Source organism: Hevea brasiliensis, chromosome 5, assembly GCF_030052815.1.
Source record: "Hevea brasiliensis isolate MT/VB/25A 57/8 chromosome 5, ASM3005281v1, whole genome shotgun sequence".
NCBI classification, from domain to species: Eukaryota; Viridiplantae; Streptophyta; class Magnoliopsida; order Malpighiales; family Euphorbiaceae; genus Hevea; species Hevea brasiliensis.
The window spans coordinates 112,609,104-112,633,133 of NC_079497.1; the positions used below are offsets into that span (position 1 = coordinate 112,609,104).

At 32.8% G+C, this 24,030-nt stretch overlaps 1 protein-coding gene, 1 non-coding gene and 1 pseudogene across 2 annotated transcripts; 2 read left to right on the forward strand and 1 right to left on the reverse strand.

The window, feature by feature from the left end:
- Window positions 1-264: 264 nt before the first annotated feature.
- Window positions 265-1,154, reverse strand: LOC131180170 (protein FAR-RED IMPAIRED RESPONSE 1-like). The gene is made up of 2 exons (XM_058147798.1): window positions 939-1,154; window positions 265-804 (listed from the first exon to the last, which is right to left on the reverse strand). Exons 1-2 carry the CDS (start codon window positions 1,152-1,154, stop codon window positions 265-267), a joined length of 756 nt encoding a protein of 251 aa, XP_058003781.1.
- Window positions 1,155-4,010: 2,856 nt separating this feature from the next.
- On the forward strand, window positions 4,011-6,336 carry LOC110650387 (iridoid oxidase-like; annotated as a pseudogene).
- A 17,180-nt stretch (window positions 6,337-23,516) lies between these two features.
- Window positions 23,517-23,623, forward strand: LOC131180540 (small nucleolar RNA R71). Its single transcript, XR_009149307.1, has one exon. It is a non-coding gene; the product is annotated as a small nucleolar RNA R71 (small nucleolar RNA).
- The last annotated feature ends 407 nt before the right edge of the window (window positions 23,624-24,030 follow it).

The following is a 24,030-nucleotide window of genomic DNA, read 5'->3' on the forward strand; positions in this document are numbered from 1 at the left end:
CACCACGAACTCATTCCAATTTCTCTCAAACATCTCGATGGTTAAGCTATCATATATTACAGCTTTAAACTCAAGGCATGCACTATCATAATCAGTAACACCCTTAAACTTCTCAGGTACCTTGCATAATATATGCCACAAGCAAAATATGTGTCTAGTATTAGGCATTACCTCCCTAATGGCTTTCCTCATGCTCTTGCATTGATCTGTACGAATAGAATTAGTATGAATATCTTCCATTGCTTCAAGCCACGTCATGAACAATCACTTAAAAGTGTTTACATCTTCATGTGAGATCAAGGCGCATCCTAATAAAATAGATTGCCCATGATGATTTACTCCAACAATGGTGGCAAATGGCAACTTGTATAGATTAACAAGGTAAGTAGTGTCAAAACTAACAACATCATTGAATTCCTCGTAAGCAGCTCGACTACGAGGATGAACCCATAGAACATTTGAAAGCCTGGAATCATCATCAAGATCAAATGAATAGAAAAACTCAGGATCGTTTCGTTGCATTCTCACAAACAACTTACGTATAGCCTCAGCATCACCATCACCAAGTTGTAGCCTCCTCTTTCGCTCAATGAAGTTTCGACAATCCTTTGACAAACAGCTTAAATTTTCTGGTCCACCTGCTTGAACTTCAAGCAACCAAATGCTTTTTGCGGGTCTTATGCCAGCTATATCATTTGCCTCCAATCTCCTTTTCATATCCATATTCAGTGACCTATGAGCAACCATCAATCTAGACATAGGAGGTTCCAATTCGTGATTGTGACTTGAAATAACTTTTGAAATCTGCCACATTCCATTTTCTCTTAGGATTGCATTAATCTTTGCAGGACAATTTATCCTTTTGATGATTTCGCACCAATTGCTTTCCTTCCTTTATCGCAACTAATTGTTTGATATTTGCGAGATCCACCCCGTACATTAACTGCTGATCTTTTGAAAACACTAAAACCTTTCAATCTAGCATGTTCTTTATAGAAGTTGAACATAGTGCTAATACAAGGAAATAACATCCCTGTTAGAGGACCTTCTTCAATAGCATTAGTGTTTGCTACTGCTCTAATGCCTCCTTCATTCATATCTTGATCACCAGCTGATTCATCTTCCTCTACATCTTTCAGCGAACAAACTATCATCTTCACTAAAATCAAATATCTCATCAAACAATTGCCTACGATATGACCTTCCCTGACTTAACCCTGCCATAAAAAAATTGAAAAAACTGAGAGAATGAATCAACTTTAAAAGGAAAAACAAAGAATGAAAATATTTTAAGGAAGGCAAAAACAAGGAATGCTCATCACTGCTGCATGTGTTAGCTCATATGTGCATGCATTAATGCAGTAGACACACTTATCGAATCATCAATTCTTGAATGGTGTGCATAGCTGCAAGCAATAATAGCTTGTTACATGCACGCTTTCCTTTGCATGAGCCATGAAATGAGCTATCTTACCAACTCCAAGCTTTGAAGCCATTTTTAAATTATTTCCTCTCTTTCTTTTAAAGGTATAATAATAAAATTACATACATTAATACTATTTGAGTCAACTTAAATTGAGCTATTTAGCAGCACTCTTTCCAATTTGTTAAATCAAAATCAGCAAGGCTGACACGAGATTGGCAAGATAATATTATAAATTGTTAATAGCATAATAAAAGGGTACACAGATGCTTGTCCTCACTCCTGAGCCACTGCCCACCCTCAATCATTATCAATACAAATGCCTGACACCAACAGATAATCTACTAAACCAACTCTACGCGTGTGTCTCTATTTTTGATAAAAATAAAAATTCAGATAAATAATATTTAAATGAATTTTATATCTAAAATTTTTAATTTTATGATAAATATTTAAATTTTTAAGATTTATCACACTTACATTGAAAGGATAAAGTTATAAAAAAAATTAATGATAAATTATAATATAATATTTAAAATTTTATTTAATTAACATAAAAAATTTTAGATGTGATCGTAATTTAATGTATATAAATTAAATTTTATAATTAAAAAGAAAATATATTTTATATTTATTTTTAAATAAAATTTTATATTAAAAAATATTTTTATTAATTAAAATTAATATAATTATCTTTTAAATCATGCCAATCAAATTTATTTATCTAAACATAAAATATAAAATTAAATTTATACATTTTTATAAAATAATTTTGAAAAAAAGTACATAATTAAAAAAAATATACGCCACATGAATTATAATATTTATTAAATAAAATGTATATTTTATATATAGTTTATTCTGATTGATGTATGTATTTTATTTAATGGATGCTATAATTCATGATAAATCGAGTTTAAATATAATTTTTTTTACTAATTTTTTAAAAAATTCATTACTGAGTTTGAATTTTAATTAAAAAGAACTGCAAAAAAAGAAATCAATGCAATAATATGCATGGTTATACAATTCTATTCTTTTCTTTAAAAAGAAAAAGAAAAAGAAAAACTAATTCAATGAAAATTTGTAAAAAAAAAAACCCATATATTTTAATTTTTCATTTTCACAAGATTCATAATGTGAAGAACTCACATAAATTACTTTAAATATATATGTTTTACTAATATATAGCATATATTTTGAACTACTTGATAAATTAGGTTTACATATGATTTTTTTTTTCAGTTATTGCTTACTAATTCTTTGAAAAATTCATCAATGAGTTTGAATTCTAATGTAAGGGGGAAAACTCAATGCAATGATATGCATGATTCTATAATTCTAATCTTCTCTTCACATGAAAAAAGAAAAAAAAGGAAAAAAAAAAATTAGTAAAAAAGTTTATATTTAAACCTGATATATCATAAATTATAGTATCAATAAAATAGAATACATGTGTTAATTAGAGTAAACTATATATAAAATATGCATTTTATTTAATAGATGCTACAATTCATATGGGATACATTCTTTTTAATTATATATTCTTTTCAAAATTATTTTGTAAAAAGGTATAAATTTAGTTTTATATTTTATATTTGAATACATAGATCATTTGGTTTGATTCAAAGATAATTACATTAATTTTAATTAATAAAAATATTTTTTAGTATAAAATTTTATTTAAAAATAAATATAAAATATATATTTTTTCAAATATAAAGTTTAATCAATAGACTAAAATGTCAAACATTTACATTAAATCATGACTATATTTAAAACTTTTATTTATTAATCAAATAAAGTTTTAGTGCTATATTATAATTTACCGTTAATTTTTAAATTCAATTTTACCCTTTTAAAACAATTACCACAAATCCTAGAGGTTTAGATATTTCATACAAAATTAGAAATTTTTTTATATAATAGGTTTGGTATTTGTTATTTAATTGGCTTAAATAAATTTATTATTTATTTTAATAAAATTTATTAACATTGCTAGTCAAATTTAGCTTACCGTTATTAAAATTATTTTAAAAGCTATAACTTCTTAGGCAACTAAATAAATAAAAAAATAGTATTTAAACAATATTCCCAACTCTCTAGTAATTAAATGTTATATTTTTTTAAAATAAATTAATATTTTATGTAATAGGTTTGGTATTTTTATTTAATTGGCTGAAGTAAATTTATTTTTTATTTTAATAAAATTTATTAACATTGCTAGTAAAATTTAGCTTATCGTTATTAAAATTATTTTAAAACCTATAACTTCTTAGGCAACTAAATAAATAAAAAATAATAATATTTAAATAATATTCCCAACTCGAGTAATTAAATATTATATTTTTTAAAAAATAAATTAATATTTTTTTAAAAATATTATTAACATTGCTTATAAAAATTAGTTGAGCTATATTAAAATTATTTTAAAAATTATAGGTTCTCAAAAGAAGAAGAAAAAAAAAAAAAACACTAAGCGAATTTGAAAATAGTACACAATTCAAGAACAAAAAAATCTATTTATTCTACATCATTATAAAGAAGCCGCCACCAGTTTCAGTTTCAGTTTCAGAGCAGAAGAGAAATGGGAAACATCTACACTTTCCTTGTTCCGTCAGGTCTTGTCTTACTATCACTAGCTCTGATAATTCTACGTCTATATGGGACAAAATGGGAAAATGGAAAGAACCAAGGGATTTTTACCAAAATCAAAAAAAAATTATACTAAAAAAAATGAGTGTAAGAGTAATTATAAAAAATAGATAAATTATATTAAATTAGGTGAAATAAGCGTGGAATGTTAATTATAATAATATTTTTAAAGTTCAGACACTATTTATAATAGCGTGCCTGTTAAAAATTTTAAAGGAAAGCTATTTAAAATTTTTAATATGTATTTTATTATAAATAGCGTTCGGACTTTAAAAATGTTATTATAATTAACGTCTCGCACCCATCTTTCAATTCAACATAATTCACCTATTTTTAATAATTACTTTTAAACTCAAACTCTCCTTCTTTAGTATAATTTTTTTTTTATTACAGCCTTTTGTAAAAATCCCAAGAACCAACCTCCAGGGCCTCCAGGATGGCCAATCTTTGGCAACATTTTCGATCTTGGAACCATTCCACACCGAAGTCTTTATGAGCTTAGGTTCAAATATGGAGCTGTGCTCCGGTTAAGACTTGGATCTCTGAACACAGTGGTGATACAATCTGCGAAGGCAGCAGCAGAGCTGTTCAAGAACCACGACGCCACCTTCTGTGACCGTATGTCTCTTGATGTATTCACTACTCATAACTACCACGAGGCTTCACTTGCCGTTGGGAATTTTCGCCCCTACTGGCGCATGCTTAGGCGTCTCTGTTCAGTGGAACTCATGACCAATAAGCGAATCAATGAAACGGCTTCCATTCGACGAAAATGTGTTGATCAAATGATACGGTAATTGATGTTGAATTACATTACATATAAATTTTCTTTTCTTTTGTATAATATAAATTTCATATTTTAATTTATATAGAAAATATCTAAATTTCTTATTTGTTATTAAGCTTTTGTGATATGTGAATGTGACTGACAGGAGTATTGAAGATGATGTGGCTGCTGCAAAAGCTAGGGGAGAATCAAGAGAGTTGAATTTGCCTCACTATATGTTCCTAATGTCGTTTAACTTGGTCGGTAATCTCATGCTTTCACGAGACCTTTTAGATTCACAATGCAAAGAAGGGCATGAGCTCTTTCAGGCTATGGACAAGGTCATGGGATGGGCTGGGAAGCCAAATATTGCAGACTTTCTACCATTCTTGAAATGGTTGGATCCCCAGGAAATGAAAAGAAACATGTCGCGAGATCTGGGACGAGCAATGGAGATTGTAGCAGGTTTTGTGAAAGAGAGAATTGAGGAGCATAAATTAGGGAAGGAGAAGGCCAAGGACTTCCTGGATGTGCTGTTGGAACATGAGGGTGACGGGAAAGAATGGCATGGGAAGATCCCATATGAGAAAGTCATCATAATCATATTGGTAAGCTTAATTATAGCTTCATAACTTCGTATTAAAGAATGTCTAATATGCATATAAGCTAAGATAATATATAAGTTATATGAGATTTTTTTTGCTAGATCTAGTTCACCATGCACCCAAGACACTGGGATTTATGGTGAGGGATTCATTAATTAAGTACATTTTGGATTAATTGAGTTTTTTTTATAAATCATATTTAATTAATTGTTAATTGTGTTTAATGTTACAGGAAATGTTTTTTTGGGGATCAGAAACTACAAGTACAACAGTGGAATGGTTTATGGCAGAGTTACTTAGCAACCCTGAAGCCATGAGAAAAGTTAAAGAAGAGCTTAACGTAGCTGTTGGAAACAAAAAGGTTGAAGAGTGACATAGAAAAGCTACCTTATTTGCTGGCTGTTTTGAAGGAAACACTTACGTTACATCCTGCACTTCCTTTACTCATTCCAAGAAATGCCTTACAAGATACAAATTTCATGGGTTGCCACATACCTAGAGACTCACAAGTTTTTGTAAATGCATGGGCAATAGGAAGAGACCCAGATTCTTGGGAGGATCCCTTAGCCTGCAAGCCTGAGAGATTTTTGAAATCTAATATTGACTACAAGGGGCAAAATTTTGAGCTCATTCCATTTGGGTCAGGAAGGCGGATATGTGTGGGTATAACATTGGCTCATAGGGTTGTGACTCTTGGTTTGGCATCTCTCATTCATAATTTTGATTGGGAACTTGTTAATAATGTCATTCCTGACACCTTAGATATGAGTGAAAGAATTGGAATAACAATGAGAAAGCTTGTACCATTGATTATAATACCCAAAAAATGTCAAGGAGTGTCTAGAGATGCACCTTGTTCTTGTGATGTACTCCTTGAACTAAAATAATACCAAGAATTGCATATGCTTGATGCTTTATCAATCATTCAGTTTTGAACCAAATAATCTAAGGTCTAGTAAATACTTTTTCCATTTTTGGTTTTGAGTTGAGTCTAATATCTATTTTGTGCTTATTTATTATTGGATTATAATTTCAATGCAATTTTCACATGTGTGCATTTTTTAAATATTATTTTTTTATTTATTGATTTCATGAAAGGGCTATTTTATTTTTTTTACCAGTTAAAATCAGAGAAGAAATTAGAGGTATGTATTTTTTTAATATTATTCTTTTTTAATTATTATATTTTATTATCTATTTAACAAAAAATAAATTGTATAAAATTAAAATACTATGCTCAAATTCCTATTTCAATTTGATTTAACAGTAAGAATGTCACGATCCGATCCCACGGGTCAAACTGGCACTAAGATTTGGGTCAGTATAAAGCCCCCAAAACCCGTAGTAAGCCTAAACTATTTCTTAGCCCAAACTAAAAGCCCATATCTGAGCCCATTTCAAGAAATCAATCAGACAGAGTCCGGCCATAACCTGGACCATCCAACAGGGAGCTATTAACTCACCCGACCTGTAATCTCAATAAAATGCATTTGGGGAGCTCAGCTCACTCGTACAATCATCCATAAATTAAAATAAAATCAAGTGGAAGCTCAATTCCCTCATCCAAACCATAAGCCCAACCCATTCAACCATACATGCATCATATGAAATTTACAATTTCCAAAAGACATAATCTTTACAATCCCAAATCAAATTAAATATTTCCTAACACATACAGAGTTTTATATTTTAACTAATAATATAAATTACAAAAATAGGCATAAAAGGACCTACGAGGAAGAGAACAGGTCAATTACATGTAAAACTCTCCTATATCTGGAAAAATGGGTGAATATGAGTGAGTGTTCGACTCATAGAGTAAGATATTGATTTTAAATATAATTTCTATAACTATCTAACACTAATGCTATGAGATTGGGGGTTATAGTAAGGTGTGAGGCGAAATATCATCCACTAAAATTATATAAAATGTACTAGGTAATGTCCAGGATAGATGATGGAGTCACAATGGTCTCATTTAAATACCACCTCCTTAAACAGCATTTCCTAGACATACACTTCATACAATCCTAATAGAATCAAACCACTGGTAAGTATCGTCTTCCCATAACACTATCACTGTACTAAGGATTTATGCTATGAAAACATAGATAAATAAGAGTCACCACCCAGGTAATAACCGTGACATATTCAGTATTTCTTCCGAGGGTCATGGATGACAACTTACTCCTTGCAGAGTTTCCACAACCGTCATTACCATAGCCTAATGTCTAGGTTCGGGATAGTGGGTACGTAAGGGGAAGGTGTTAGGCACCCCTTACACCTGGTCTAACCAAGTTAATTCGAGTGTCAGTCCTCTACTAATGTTTCTAGAAGTCTTGTTTATTATTCCTCTATTAAACTTTATCCTAAAAATGCAATTCTATTTCTACACACACAAGTAATTCACAAAAGGGTTGTTGTTTATAAATAATTTTCATACACAAGTAATTCTTATCTATGGGGTTGCTAATTATTTAAATGATATTTACCAAATGACTAAAATTAATTTATTATTGAGAATTTAATTTATAAATAAATTCAATTTTAAATAATCCTAAGTTTCTATTTAACCTAATTAATTAATTTTTCACAAAGTTGCCCTAAGAATAATTAAACTAAATTAATTATGTACATATGTAATTTATTCTAATATCGCATAAGGCCCAAATAATCACAACCTAATAAAGATTTCTAACATGCAAATTTATTTTACAATTACCGAGTATTAAATTATATTCATTTTATATGCCAATGTTAGTTTAATTTACAAACAAGATTAATTTTAATTTACTCAGTATTAATTTAAATTAATTACATGCAAAAGTCAATTAAATTAAAAACAAAGTTAATTTTAATTTACCAAATAAAAATCCTATTATTACTACATTTTCATGCCAACGATTATTTTAGGAATTTAAGATTACTTACTTGTTAGTAATTACAGTTGCCATTGGGGCAAGCTACCCTTAAAAAAGGGCATTCTCTTCTAGTATGGCAATGATATCCCTGGCTTACTCCCGTTTAGCTCCATGTAAGCTCCATGCAAATGCCCTATTTGATACTTAGCTTAGGGCTACTTACCAATTTCGTTTGTAATAAAAAATAAAAAAAAACTAAAGAAAATAAAGGAAATAAAGAAAATACCAAAAACAATTCATATTGGATTCTAACTCTAGTCTCGTAAAGGGGTTAAAATTCCTAATTAATTATAACCACCTAATGGTCTAAGTCTTCTAACATGATCCAAATACTTCATAACACCTCTTGAATTAAAAGAACACAAAAAAATAGATCAAATATAAATTAGAACCCAAGAACACACAAGAACATGCATAAACATGCAATTCTCAAATTTTGGCGAATTGATAGTAGTAAGAAATTTAATTTTTAAAAAATAGTTAAGCATGCCTAAAAATCATTAAAAAATTGTAGATGACAGATAAAACATCATAAAAGACCACAAAATTTATAGATCAAGCAAAACCCTAGCCGAATGGTCTACACAAATCGTAAGTTTTCCTAGTGACAAAATCACATTACTTTCTTGTAAAATTCATAACTCATTAACCACAATAGATATAAATGCAAACCTAATTGGAAAAGATTCACAAGATTTTGAACTTAATTTTAGACACTAGATTCACACAAAAATATTAAGAAACAAGGGAGATATGGGCTTTACAAATCAGGTATTCTACAAATCGAGTTTTGCAGGAACTCTAATTCAAATAGTCATAACTTATAAAATACAAAAGCTTTTTTAATGATTCTTAATCCTAAAATTAATAAAATTTCTTGCAAAATATGAATATAATTTTTCTAAAATTTTTATAGATTTAGAAGACAATAAAAAATAATAAAAACTTGAGAGATAGAAAACTGAGTATGTGCAGAGTTGTATATCCCCTCAAATTAAACATGATTATATAATCTACATGAACATGCGAGATAAATTAGTAAATAAGAAGCACAGAATTAAATATTACAGGGCATAGATCTTGAAAAGAAAATGACAAAAACTAACATTTAAGAAAAATCTTGCAAGAAAATCTTCTTGAAGAAAAGAAAAGAATCAAAAGAGTTTTGAATATCTCTCTAAACCTCCTATAACTCTAAAATATCTCTAAATAGCTCTGAATTTTCTGAATATCCTAAATCTTTTTTTTTCTCCTTTTTTTCTTTTTTTTTTCTTTTTCTCTTTTTTTTTTTTCTTTTTTTTTTTTTGTCTTCTCCTCCTTTTTTTCTTCCTCTTTTTTTCTCTACCCCAGTAGGGTATTTATATGGTTTTAGGAGAGAGGTGTGATAGGGTTTGGAGTCCTAGAGTGATAAGGTTCAGATAACTTAAACAACTGAGATTGCAGAATTTGGGTGAGACTGGGATATGGGTGAGGTTTTTAAACCAATAGGAAGAGAGGGAGAGGAGGCAGCACCAATAAGGAGTGAGGAAGAGAGCGGGACCAAGTGGGAAAGAGAGTTTGTATAGGAGAGGGAAAGAGAAAAAAATATTTTTTTATTTTAATTTTCAGAAAATAAATTAAATTGATTCTATTTAAATTTCCTAACTAAGGTTTCTTAGGCCCATGGGCCCAATTAAACTTAATTAGATCCATTTAAAAACTACCCATATTAAATTTAAACAAAATAAAATTTTATTTAAATTTAATTAAATTAATTTCTCAAAAAAATATATTATTTTTTTTTTTTTAATATCATACCGCGGAATTAATAATTCAGCTTCATGCCTCCAATTACATCTTACAGTCATAAAATTTTTCATCGTCAAGTTTACTACAGCCTCAATACACATACTCATAATAAATCATAAAATAAGGGTCTACAAATGCATCCCTATGGATGAAATACAACATAGATCAATAAATTCATCCCATTCAAACAATATTCGCACAAAGAGTAATTTAGAGTACTCAAACACCCATATGTCACACCAACGAATATGCATATATGAAGCTAATCCCCTATACAGCTCTCTTAATCCAACACCTGCCAATAAGATCAACTCGAGTCCGTTTCTCTTATAATCCAAATGCGGGGGTCAACGAGATCAACTCAAAGCCGTACTCACCCCGACTTATCACAAAAAGGATCAGGCTCTAAGCGAGACTAACTCAAGCCAATCTACCCATCCTATCCATATCCATCACACCGCATATACACACAAACACACTGCTCCAAATCACCCTAAGGCAACATCCACATTTCATTATGCAAACAAGAAAATGCAACATAGATCGTGCCTAACAATTAGCTACATATATATATATATATATATATATATATATATATATGTGTGTGTGTGTGTGTGTGTGTGTGTGTGTGTGTGTGTGTGATGCATGAGCATGCCTTGAATGCATAATAATATTAAAATTATAAATAAAATGAATATCTACTCACAACTTAACTGAAAGTCACAATGAAAGCTGGGCAGAGGAGGAAGGCTAGCCCAACTAACCTTAATATTATATCAAATATTTTATCAATATTTATTCAAACAAAAACTTCAAAAATTCAAAGGACAAATCCTAAATTTTGCTAAAAATCCAATAAAGTTTCTCTCATACCTAGGACCTATCCAACCTACAGGATAATCCAAATAATACTTCTAATACACAAATCCTACAACCACATCTCATCAACATAATATGGCCGCTCCTGGGCCCTCCAAAACAGTCAATATTCACAATTTTGAAAAATTTTATTTTAGTCCCTACAATTATCATTTTATCATAACTCATTCAAATGAGCTCTAAAATTTCTAAATTTCTGCCCCGTAGTCCTTAACAATATTATGAAGCTAATACAAAAGGATTTATAATTTTCTAGCTACCCATGAATATTTTATAGATTTTTATTCTAAATTCAGGACTAGGTAATTGAAAAAAATTAGGGTTTAGGTTTACTTATACCAATTCTGATGCTTGGAACGCGTCTGGAGTGTCTGAAAATAGTGGGGTAGACTATAATTTCGACCCAAATCGAAAGTTGTTCCGACAGCCTATCTGTCTGGCTTGAAAATAAAAACCTAAGCAACAGTCAAATTTCTGTGAAACCAAAGTACTTACATGAATCCCATAACACCAGGGGTTAGAATAAAATTGTTAGAAAATTAGTTAAGCTCATTTGGAGCTCAGAAAAATACTGTGAAGTTCAAGGGACCCACCAAAATTTTGATATCGAAAAATTTTGAAATTTATATGGCTGTGAAGCTCTCATCGAGTAGAGCACGGTAATACTTTCGAATTCTCGTGGGGTTCTGATGTGGCGAATCCGCAAGTATACGGGTCGTCTCAAGTAATAAAGTGATGAATCAAGTATCGTTCCCACGAGGATTTGCCGTTTGAGTACCAAACTATGAATGAAGCGATTATTTGGGCTAATGATTAATGAATAAATGGTAAATGTAAATGAGCAAGGTAAATTGATTAATCTAATTGGAATGGGTAAAGAGCAAACAAATAAATTCTAGATCTAGTTTGCAATTAAACTAAATTAACAATGGGTAATTCAAATCAAAGTCTAATTATGTTAAAAGTGATTCCAGAGTTGGGGGTTTATGCATAAATTAATTGGGATTTGTCTTGGGCATTCCAATTTTTAGGGAAAAATAGAGTTTGAAGGAAATTGATTCTAAATTCCTTTGATATATTTTTCAAGCAAACCAAAGTATGTTCTAAAATAACCAAACCTACTTTTGTATGTTATTTGATTACTTTAAAACCCATTATATTTTGTAACCAATCATTAATTCCTCTTAAAATCCTAGTTTATTTCTAAATCTAGGTTATTTTAAGTTCCAATCCTTGATTATCTATCAATGACTTTCACCTTTCGATCCTTCAATCAAAGATTATCACAATACCCAATGGGTACCAATATTAAGCAAGTAAATCAAGCACACAAGGAAGGAATCAAAACTCATATTTATGTAAAATAAGGAAATACCCAGTCCAAATACACAAATTAATCTAAAACATATTTCCCAACTCTGAAATCTAAAGAGTTTACTCACTCATGATGGTATTTACAAGAAAGATTGATGGAAAAGTAAAGAAAAACATGATAAGAGAACTAAAATAGAAAAAACCCAAGTAGAAGAATCCAAAACTCTGGTTTCTGGAGCTCCAAAAATGGTTGCAGCAGCTCCTCCCCAAAAGAAATGGCGTCTCCTCTCTCTCTCTATTAAATTTTCTTTCCTTTTTGTTTTTCCTTCCTTTCCTCTTGTGGCAAAAACTAGGAAATGATGAATTTATATCGTCCCAAAAAGTTGCCCTAAAAGTAAATAAGAGCCAAGGAGTGGATAGGAAATGAGGTGTAAAATTATCCAAGTCAGCAGCGTTATTCACGTTCTGGGTAGTTTGCTTAGGGTTCGGCTTAACCCTAAGCAGTTTCTTAGAAAATTTCAGCTTCTGGTCGCACTGTCTACTTAAGGTTAAGCAGACCCTCAGCAAATCTTGGCAGACTAGAATAAAATGGGTTTTCTTTCTGCTTATGCATGACTTCCAGCTTGATTTGTGCTGCACCTTAAGCACTGCCGCTTTACCCTAAGCAGAATCTTAAGCAATTCTCGGCAGGTTGTGGAGTAAAAGCTTGAATATGTAGGATTTAAGCCGTGCTTGACTTTCAGCTTGAACAGGCTTAAGGTTAAGCTTATATGACATACCCTAAGCAACATCATAAGTAAAGTCTTAAGCAAATTTTGGCTAACTTGCTCTTTCAAAGCTTGATTTCTTTAACTTTCCTCCATGCTTAAAGAATTCCAAATTTCTTCAAATCACTTCCTAATGCACTCATTGATCTTCGATTTGCCACAAAATCCTATCAAAAATAACAAAATTATAAAAATCAAATGTAAAAGTATGTAAATTTAACAAATAAGCTAAAATAAAGCTAAAAACATAAAATATACTAAAATATAAGGGCAAAATGGATGCAAAACTACCCTAAAATGCCTATATGAAATGAGTATAACAAATTCCCCCAAACTCAAATCTTTGCTCGTCCTCAAGCAAATATTAAAAACAATTAATGCAATTTGGGGTACCTTACCTTAAATTTATGAAAATTACTTATACAAACTCTCAAGCTTACTTTTAGCCACCAACACACCATATACCCACTTTCAAGGTACAAAGAATTCAATCCTTACCAAAGTTATCACCGCTTAGCCTTGGGTCAATTATCCATATCATCAAGCCCAAACCAATCAATCACAAAGAATAATCATGCCTAAATAGACTATAGGGTAATCTATAAACTAAAGTGTCTCAAATATGGAAGTAAATGAATAGATTAATGATATCACAATCCCATAGGCAATTCTCCTATTCCAATCTCCACTAATATAGCAAAACACCATCAAAACAAGACTTTTAAGGGTTGTAATGGGGTCAAGGGGGTGATAATGTGGCTAACAAGGAAAGGATAAAGGTAACAAAATATGAGAATAATCAAATTATTAAAAGATCAAGACACACTTTTTTTTTTTAAAATCAAATGGGGGAAGGAACTTTACAACTATTCACCAATGCTAGCATATGATTTTGAAGCTTTTAGAGGGACTACATAAATAACATTGACTTTGAATTATAATTGTCCCTTTCAATTCACCCCCAAACTCATTTCTTTGTGTACTTGGGTGGTGAATTACTTTACATACCATAATTGAATTTGCTAGCTTTTTTTTTTTTTTTTACTCTAGTCACTTTTCCCAACTAATTATTATTATTATTATTATTAAGTGTATCTATCACTCAAAGAATCATTCTCATGGAGGGTAGGTAAGTGTTTGGGTTTATGGCTAGGCATTAATGTGGGTTCCAAAGAAATAAGAGGGATAAATGTAGGCTCAAATTGGTTTCAAAGGGAAATTTTGAAGTGAGGTTGGCTAAGGCTAAAATATAGTTTAAAATTCAAAGAATGCCTAAATCATTTCTTTTTCAAGTGCATGCTATGATTTTGCCTTGAAAGGTTTAGAAAGATTGTTCTAGGATTGGTGAAACATCAATTAGCTACTTCTCACCTTAGAGTTTTCTCTAAGCACTCAAAGTCAATGCAATTGATTGGGTGGCCCTTGGCTAAGAAGATATAGACTAAAGCAAGAATCTAATAATTTTGCACCTATCCAGAACTTTCAATCCATCAAACCCTTCTAAAAGTAAGCTCAATTGCTTTTCAAAGCAATTCTCAATCCTCTAAGGACAAGGTAAAAAATTATTTTTATGATATGCATGATCCTAAAATGAATGCATAAATCAAATTAAAACTAAGTGTAATTTATATGAAAACTATATGCAAATGTATGTGTATGAGTATAGACATGTGTGTGGTATATGTATAAGTGTATGGATTATTTATATATGAATGAATGAAATGCAATAAATGAATGAATGAAAATTTTAAATTTTGCAAAAATTTTGCCCTCACCCCCAAACTCAAATGAAACATTGTCCTCAATGTCTAAAATGAATGCAAAGATGGGCAAAATTGCGTGAACTAATCAATTAATGAAATATATACAATTGGGGATTAAATCAATATAAGCTCAAGTATTCCAAAATTAGCTCAAGATGATATTAACAATGAAGCTTTCGAGAGAAAAATGTGAAAAAGTATCCCAAATATATGAATTTACACTGCTTAAGATGCTGCTTAACCTGTTGTGTAGGGTAAGCAAAAGCATAAGCATTGGCAACATACCATAAGCATAAATAGTAAAAGGGTAAGCCGTTACCTCAAAATGATGTTAAACATATGTAGCTCAAAGTAAATTGTGCAACTCATTAATATTAACAAAATTAGGACTGAATAAAAAAATAAAGTACAAAAATAATGTGCAAGAAGAAGAAAAAGTGTAATGAAATAAGATCTAACAGTTAAATCAAGAATTAAACCAAAAAACATTCATAGAATAACTATATCCATATCAGAAGATAAAATAAAATAAACTAAACTAAAGGAAATAAATGCAAATATAATCATAAAAACTAATTACCAAAGTATTACAACTATTACTAAAGTTTAAATATTAAAATAAACAGATTACAAAATAAACCCAAAACAGAAATTAAAACTGAATTGAAGAACTAAAACTAGTACTAAACTATTGCTACTGTTTAAGCTCTGCTGTTAAGGCTTTGTTGTCAGATCGTGGTCCGCTTCAGTTCTCGGTAGGTTCATTGTGATCCAAGTTTGTAAGGCTTCAAATTTTCTGTGAGGTCTTTCATTTCTTGAAGCATGTCTTGGCCCCAATGATATAAATTGTTAAAAGATTGGGCCAATTTGTTGTAGAGCTCCAACATTTGAAGTTATTGTTGCTTCTGTTTCTTTTTAAGAGATGAAAATCTCTTTTTAAGTTTCTTTTTTAGCTTCTTCTTTTGGTTGACCTACTGCTGACCCATGGTATCAATTTTAACTTCTAAGCTCTTCAAGGTTGCAAGGATATCTATGTTGTCAGGTGAGGGAACAGATGGTTGGACAGTGAAACTGGATACTTTGGATTCCAAGGATCTTAAGAGGGACAAAATATCTGCTGAAAACTGTGGGGCAGTGGTTGTTTGGGGTTCTGCTAGTGCAAAGGTAGTTGGGTCTGTAGTACCACTGGCTTCGGGATGCTGCTGTAACAAAGCATAGGTATCTCCTACTTTCTCACAAAGATCCATATGTAGCAACATTGTGCTGTCTATATATGATTCACCAGACACTGGCAGTAGCTTATATAGACTAGCATCAAAGCTAAATGAATTGGCTATGGTAGTTATATATCCTCCAAAGACTATGCTACCTTTGGTATGCTTTGTGACAATTTGGTGCCAATGAGTAGCTAGGAAATGGGCTGTGCTAACTTATTTTCTCTCCTTCATGCACCATAAGAAAAATAAATCTCCAGCACCCACAATGCTGTTACTGTGTCCCCTTCCTAAAACAGTGTAAGAGATAAATTTATGGAGGTATTTCAACACATTATCGACTATCCTAGAGGCTTTTGCTGTCCTCTGTCTGTAATAACCCCCATAAGGTGCAATGTCTTTCCAGAACTGAACAGGGTCATAGATGGTTTGTTGCCACTCAATACTTTTATAACCCGAACCCTGAAAACCAAAAATTTCATTCATAGAATCCATGTCTAACTCCCTATCAATGCCAGCACATCGAAAATAGATCACATCCTTATGTCAGGTACTATTGGTTTGAAATTCAGCCTTAAGGAACTCAAAAATTCCAAGGTCAAATCCTTGTACACTGGTTCCCTAATCCTAGCAAACTTAGTCCAGTTGACAGCGTCTAAATAGGCAAATACAGAGTCATAAATGCCTAACTCTTTTAAAATCTGCTCATCCATATATTTGTTTGCCAAAATAGGTTTAGAAGCTAACTCTCATAAGCATTTTTCATATCCATGTCTTTAAAAGCTTAAGGTAATGGAGAAAATACCTCCTCTATATCATTGGCAGATGACGTAGGTGCTACTAGAGCAGTGGCAGGATGGGGAGAGTTTAAGGGTGACTGAGGTACAGGGGTTTGAACCGCTGGTGATGGAATTTGCGAGGAGGACCTAGTTCTTTTACTGACTGGTTCAGAGGAAAGTTGAGGTGGAGAGTTTAAGTCCAAAGGAACAGAGGGCGTTCCTTTTCTTTTTCTGACAGTGGCTTTCTTGGGTCTACCCGCAGCCTTTTTAGTTTTACCTTTAGATTTGTTTGAGTTAGTGCAGGTTTAAACATTGGTTCTTGGAACTGAGTTTCGAAAATGGGTGTTTCATTTTGTGGCTTAGTTTGTGGCGAGAGGGGGGTTGGCGAAATGAGGGTTGGTGTTTGGCTTTGGGGTAGTGGTGGTGTTTGCGGTGGTGGCGATTGAGGTAGTGGTGGTGTCAGCGGTGGTGGCGATTGAGGTAGTGGTGGACTGGGACTGGGGTTAGGGTTTGTGTGTAAAGAAGATGGAGTACCCATTTTCGATTTGACAGAGCGTTGAGATTTTCTAGGTTTGGGTTTGTGCGTGGACCACATCTTGGTTCTCACCATTTAATGAAGAGAAATAAACTCTTCAGCTTCCCTAAAAATGCCGGAAAAAATGGTGTGGGAAGGGATTCGGCGGAATGAAGCTTTGGTTATCGGGAGTTTGGGCGAGGGCTGTATAAAAAAAAATGGCGAAAATTTTGGGCTTTTTAAAATGTGGGGCAGACATCTGGTAATTTGGGTTATGCTTGGGGTTAAGCATAAGGTTCAGCAGAATTTGCATAGGATACAGCTTAGTAAGCAATATCATCAGCAAGTTTCGGCAGGTTTTGGGAAAAATTGTGATTTTACTTACCAAAAACAGTCCAAATGCTATGGAATGCCATCATGACCCTCAGCAATTACCAAATGCACATTAATACCACAAAATTGAAAAATTTAAGCTCATCATCTCTCATAAACTTAGCAAGCATGATCCATGTTCATTTAGCTTTTTGCAAGCATGGTTCAAATTAGGCACCAATTGTGATTACCTTTTTGCAAACTTAATGAAATAGTCTTATTCCTAAGCTTATACCAAAAGCACATTTTCAGCAGCATTTGAGACAAGTTTCAGACATTCAAAAGTTGCAGAAAAGACATAGAAATTGACTTTTTAAGCAGCATGAACAGTAGCATGAACAGTAATAAAAACTAGCAGACTACAAAAACTAGCAGCAATTCAAACAAAAACATGTAAATTTTTAACAGATTACAAAACTATATATACACTAAAAGGTAAAACTTAACAAACACTATTTTTGCACTTCAATAAAGCTCACATCAGTCCTAAATATCAAAATTGATCCTCATTCAAGTTGCATTTCACAGAATTTACACAAGACACAAAATCAAACATGTGCTATCAAGTCGATTGCAATATCAGCAATTTAGCATGAGTTTAAAAGTGTTACTGTTCACAGGTACTGGATAAAGTGTAAAATTTTGCTTATACTTGCTCCCTTTCAATTCTTTTCTTTTTGCTACAAGTGTCAATTTGCCCAATCTTCATGAATGACCTACAAAAGATAAACAAATGTCACTTTTGAGTTTAATGAGGGTAAAAACTAAAAATGAAATGAAATAGAAGATTAATAAACTATAAAAGGATACGCTTGGGTTGCCTCCCAAGAAGTGCTTGTTTAAGGTCTTAAGTTTGACCTTCCACTCCAAATTACCTAAATATCCCTAATTGGAGAACCAAGCCATGAAACCTCTACAAACTTTTGTGTGGGTTCTCCAACAATATAATGCTTTAATCTCTGCCCATTAACTTTGAAAATCCCTGAGGTTTCATTGCCTATCTCAACAGCTCCATAGGGGTATACCTTTATAACAGTGTAAGGCCCTAACCATCTTGACTTTAATTTTCCGGGAAACATCCTTAACCTAGAGTTATATAAGAGAACAACATCACCTTCCTGAAATTCTTTCCTCCTAATATGCTTATGATGCCATCTCTTAGTTCTTTCCTTGTAAAGCTTGGCATTTTCATAAGCATCCAATCTAAGTTCCTCAAGTTCATTTAGTTGCAGCATTCTTTTTTCTCTTGCAGTTTTTAAGTTAAAATTCAGTGTCCTTATGGCCCAATATGCTCTATGCTCTAACTCCAAAGGTAAATGACAAGCTTTCCCATAAACCAATCTAAATGGGGTGGTGCCAATAGGAGTTTTAAAAGCTGTTCTATAGGCCCAAAGAGCATCATCTAATTTTAGTGACCAATCTTTTCTTAAACTATTCACTGTTTTCTCAAGAATTCTTTTCAACTCTCTATTTGAGATCTCCACTTGACCACTAGTTTGTGGATGGTAGGGTGTTGCAACCTTATGCTTTACTCCATATTTTTGTAATAATCTCTTAAATTGATGGTTACAAAAATGAGAACCTCCATCACTTATAATGGCACGTGGAGTTCCAACTCTTGTAAAAATGAACTTTTTAAGGAATTTAATCACAACTCTAACATCATTAGTTGGAGATGGTATAGCTTCAACCCATTTGCTCACATAATCTACCCCAACTAAAATATATTTGTGTCCAAAGGATGATGGAAAAGGTCCCATGAAATCAATGCCCCACACATCAAATAGTTCCACTTCCAATATATTTTGGAGGGGCATTTCATCTCTTTTCGAGATATTACCCATCCTTTGACACCTATCACATGCATTTACAAACTTTCTCACATCTTTAAACATATGTGGCCAAAAGAACCCTGCTTAAAGAACTTTTTCTGCAGTCTTTGTCACACTCATATGACCCCCATAAAGTGAACAATGGCAATCTTTAATAACATTCCCTATCTCCTCATCAGCTAAACATCTTCTAATCAACCCATCTCCACATCTCTTGAACAAAAATGGCTCTTCCTAATCATAATCCTTCACATCAAAAAGAAATTTCTTCTTCTGCTGCCATGTTAGGTCAGGTGGAAGGATTCCACACACCAGATAGTTCACGAAATCTTCATACCAGGGGGTTTTTGCATTCATGATTACTAACAGTTGCTCATCAGGAAAATAATCATCTATTGGGGGCTCTTTTCCCAAATTATCTCCTTGTTCTTGCCTCAATCTAGACAGATGATCTGCTACCACATTTTCTACTCCTTTCTTGTCTTTAATTTCCAAGTCAAACTCTTGAAGGAGTAGCACCCACCTTATCAATCTAGGTTTACCCTCTTTTTTCTGAAGGAGATACTTGATAGCTACATGATCCTTGTACACTATTACCTTAGACCCCACAAGATAAGACCTGAATTTATCTACTGTAAATACCACTACCAAAAACTCTTTCTCTGTAGTAGAGTAATTTATTTGAGCATCATCTAAGGTCCTACTTGCATAGTATATTGCATACACCTTCTTATCTCTCAGTTGTCCCAAAACAGCCCCAATGGCATAATCGCTAGCATCGCACATTAACTCAAAAGGTAATGACCAATCGGGTGGCTGCATAATAGGAGCAGATATCAAAGCTTCCTTTATCCTGCATAAAGTGTTCATACAATTAGTATCAAAATGAAATTCCACATCTTTACTCAATAAATTAGTAAGAGGCTTAGAAATCTTAGAGAAATCCTTGATGAATCTCCTGTAAAATCCAGCATGCCCCAAGAAACTCCTCACTCCCTTCACGGATGTTGGGGGTGGCATTTTCTCAATAATTTCTACCTTTGCTTTATCCACCTCAATACCCCTGTTTGACACAAGATATCCCAAAACAATTCCTTCTTGTACCATAAAATGGCACTTTTCCCAATTCAAAACTAAATTGAACTCTTCACATCTCTGCAAAATCTTAGACAAGTTAGATAAGCATTCATCGAAAGATTTACCATACATAGAAAAATCATCCATGAATACTTCCATAATACCCTCAATCATGTCAAAAAATATGGACATCATACATGTTTGAAATGTAGCAGGGGCATTACATAGTCCAAATGGCATCCTTCGATATGCAAAGGTACCGTAAGGACATATGAAGGTAGTTTTATTCTGATCATCTGGGTGAATAGGAATCTGAAAGAATCCTGAATAGCCATCCAAATAGCAAAAATAAGAATGATTAGCTAGTCTCTCAAGCATCTTATCTATAAATGGTAATGGAAAATGGTCCTTTCTAGTTGCATTATTCAACTTCCTATAGTCTATACACATTCTCCATCCAGTTACAGTCCTTGTAGGTATTAGTTCATCATTTTTATTTTTCACTACTATGATGCTCCCTTTCTTGGGTACAACATGAACTGGACTTACCCAATTGCTGTCAGAAACAGGGTAAATGATACCTGCATCAAGCAATTTCAAGATTTCCTTTTTCACAACCTCTTTCATATTTGGATTCAATCTCCTCTGTGACTTTCGAGAGGCTTTATGATTATTTTCCAACAAAATTCTATGCATGCACATAGAAGGATGTATTCCTTTAATATCATCAATGGTATAACCGATTATCCTTCTATGCTTTTTAAGAACTCTTAATAATTTTTCAACTTCACAATAATTCAATTTAGCACTAACAATTACAGGATATGTAGAGTTTTGACCTAGAAAAGCATACCTAAGATTTGTTGGAAGAGGTTTCAACTCTACCTTCGGTGCTTCACTTTTTTCAAGCTTTGATGATGAAGTTGTATCTTGCTTCAAATCCCCAATCTTTTCAATATCAGCCATAGGCAAAGGTGGATTTCCTTCCAAAATTATAGCATATTCTACAGCTTCTTCAATCTCATCCCCTTTTTTGATGTTATGAACCAAACAAGCTTCTAAGGGATCTTTAGGATGTTTCTTTTTAAGCACTTCTCTGACCTCTTCTTCTATCACATCAATTCTCAAGCATGAATTTGAATCATCTTTCTTTTTCATTGCTTGAAACAAATTAAATTCAACTTTTTCTTCCCCAACTTCTAATGTAAGCCTCCCATTTTTTACATCAATCACAGCTCCAGCAGTAGCAAGGAAAGGTCTACCAAGAATAATAGGAATGTGTACATCCTCCTCCATCTCCAATACCACAAAATCCACTGGTATGAAAAATTTTTCAACTTTCAGAGGAACATTCTCAATTACCCCAATTGGAAATTTAATAGACCTATCTGCTAACTGTAGTGAGATGATAGTAGGCTTCATTTATCCAATCTTCACTTTCTCATAGATAGACAATGGCATTAGACTAACACTGGCTCCAAGATCACATAAAGCATTATCTATACTGATATCCCCAATGTGACATGGTGTGAAAAAACTTCCAAGATCTTTCAGTTTGGGTGGAAGCTTATTTTGCAAAATAGCACTGCTTTCTTCTATGAGAGCTACGGTTTCAAATTCCTCCAATTTCTTCTTGTTAGATAAAATCTCCTTCAAAAATTTAGCATATGAAGGCATTTGTGCTAAGGCATCAGTGAAAGGAATAGTCACATGCAAAGACTTCAATACTTTCAAAAACTTCCCAAATTGTTTATCCAGTTTTGCTTTCTGGAACCTTTGTGGGAATGGTAAAGGTGGCATGTAGGCTTTAGGTGCAACATATTTAGGTTCTTCCTCTTTGCTCTCTCTCTCCTTACTTCCTCTTCTTCCACTGAATTTTCTTTCTCAGCTTCAATTCTAACTTCAACTTCAGTTTGTTCATCTCCTTCTCTGTTTTTCTCTTCTTCAATTTTCCCTACAATCTTTTTATCTCCATTCTCTAATATTTTTTCACTCCTCAATGTAATAGCCTTGCAATGCTCCCTCGAATTTTTTGGCTGGCTAGGGAGCTTCCCAAATGCTTTGTTATTTGAAGAGCTAGCTTGTTGAGCTATTTGATTCTCTAACATCTTGTTGTGTGTTGCCATTTAATCCACTTTAGATGCTAATTGAGAAATCATTTCTTGTTGACTTTGATGGCTCACAAGTAGAGTCTCAATCATAGCTTCTAATCTAGCTGTCTTGTCTGGTTGTGCTTGTTGTGGTAGAGGTGGAGCAGGTGCATTTTGAGGTTTAGGAATTCCAGGAGGAGAACCTCTATTCTGCTGAAAATTTTGATTTTGTTGATACCCAGAAGGTTGCTGAAAATTTTGATTTTGTCCTTGTCTACCTCCCCAAGAGAAATTGGGGTGGTTTCTCCATGCTGGATCATAAGTTGCAGAAAATGAGTTACCACCTGGTCTTTGATTGTAGTTCCCCACATAATCCACTTGCTCACTTGAAAAATCTTGATTAAGTGCAGAAAAATCAGCTGCACAATTGACATTTGCGGCTCCAACTTCTGCTGAATTACTAGAACCTCCAGCTGAAGAATCTACTTTCATACTTAGCTTGTCCATTTTCCTTGTCAAAGCATCAAACTTAGCATTAATCATATTCATGGCATCAAGCTCAAACATACCAGCTGGTTTCTTGATCTCATTCCTTTCACAACTCCATTGGTAGTTGTTATAAGCAATTTTATTAAGAGCAGAAAAAGCTTTATCTTCAGATTTCTCCATAAGATCACCTCCAGAAGATGCATCAATTGTACTTCTAATAGCTGGTGAAACTCCATTGTAAAAGTGTTGAACAAGCATCCACTTAGGAATCCCATGATGTGGACATCTCCTTTGCAAATCCTTGTACCTCTCCCATGCTTCATACAAGCTCACATCATCTCTAGGTTTGAAAGAAGTCAGCTCATTTCTTAGCTTAGCTGTCTTGCTTGGTGGGAAATATTGAGCTTAAAATGCTTGAGAAAGTTCATCCCATGTTGTGATAGAACCCGGTGGCAAAGAATGTAACCACTCTCTAGCTCGGTCCTTCAAAGAAAAAGGAAATAATCTGAGTCGAATTGCATCATCAGAAACTCCATTTATCTTCAACATATCACTGATCTCAAGAAAGTGTGCTAGATGCACATGTGGACTTTCACTTGGATTTCCTCCAAATTGTGATTATTGTACCATCGGAGTCAGAGCTTGATTCAAAATTATTAGCTTCTACTCTTGGTCTTGTGATACTTGGCATGAAATCCCCAATGTTAGGATAGGCATGATCCTTCACAGAGCGGTTGTTATTGTTGTTGGCCATTTCTTCTTGTAATTGCTCTTTCTCTTGT

Bases quoted from the DNA above. Each gene is read 5' to 3' on its own strand.
- LOC131180170 (XM_058147798.1), bottom strand. From the start codon at position 1,154: ATGATAGTTTGTTCGCTGAAAGATGTAGAGGAAGATGAATCAGCTGGT. The intron at 805-938 runs GTACGGGGTGGA...GGAATGTGGCAG, and splicing joins TCAAAAGATCAGCAGTTAAT to ATTTCAAAAGTTATTTCAAG.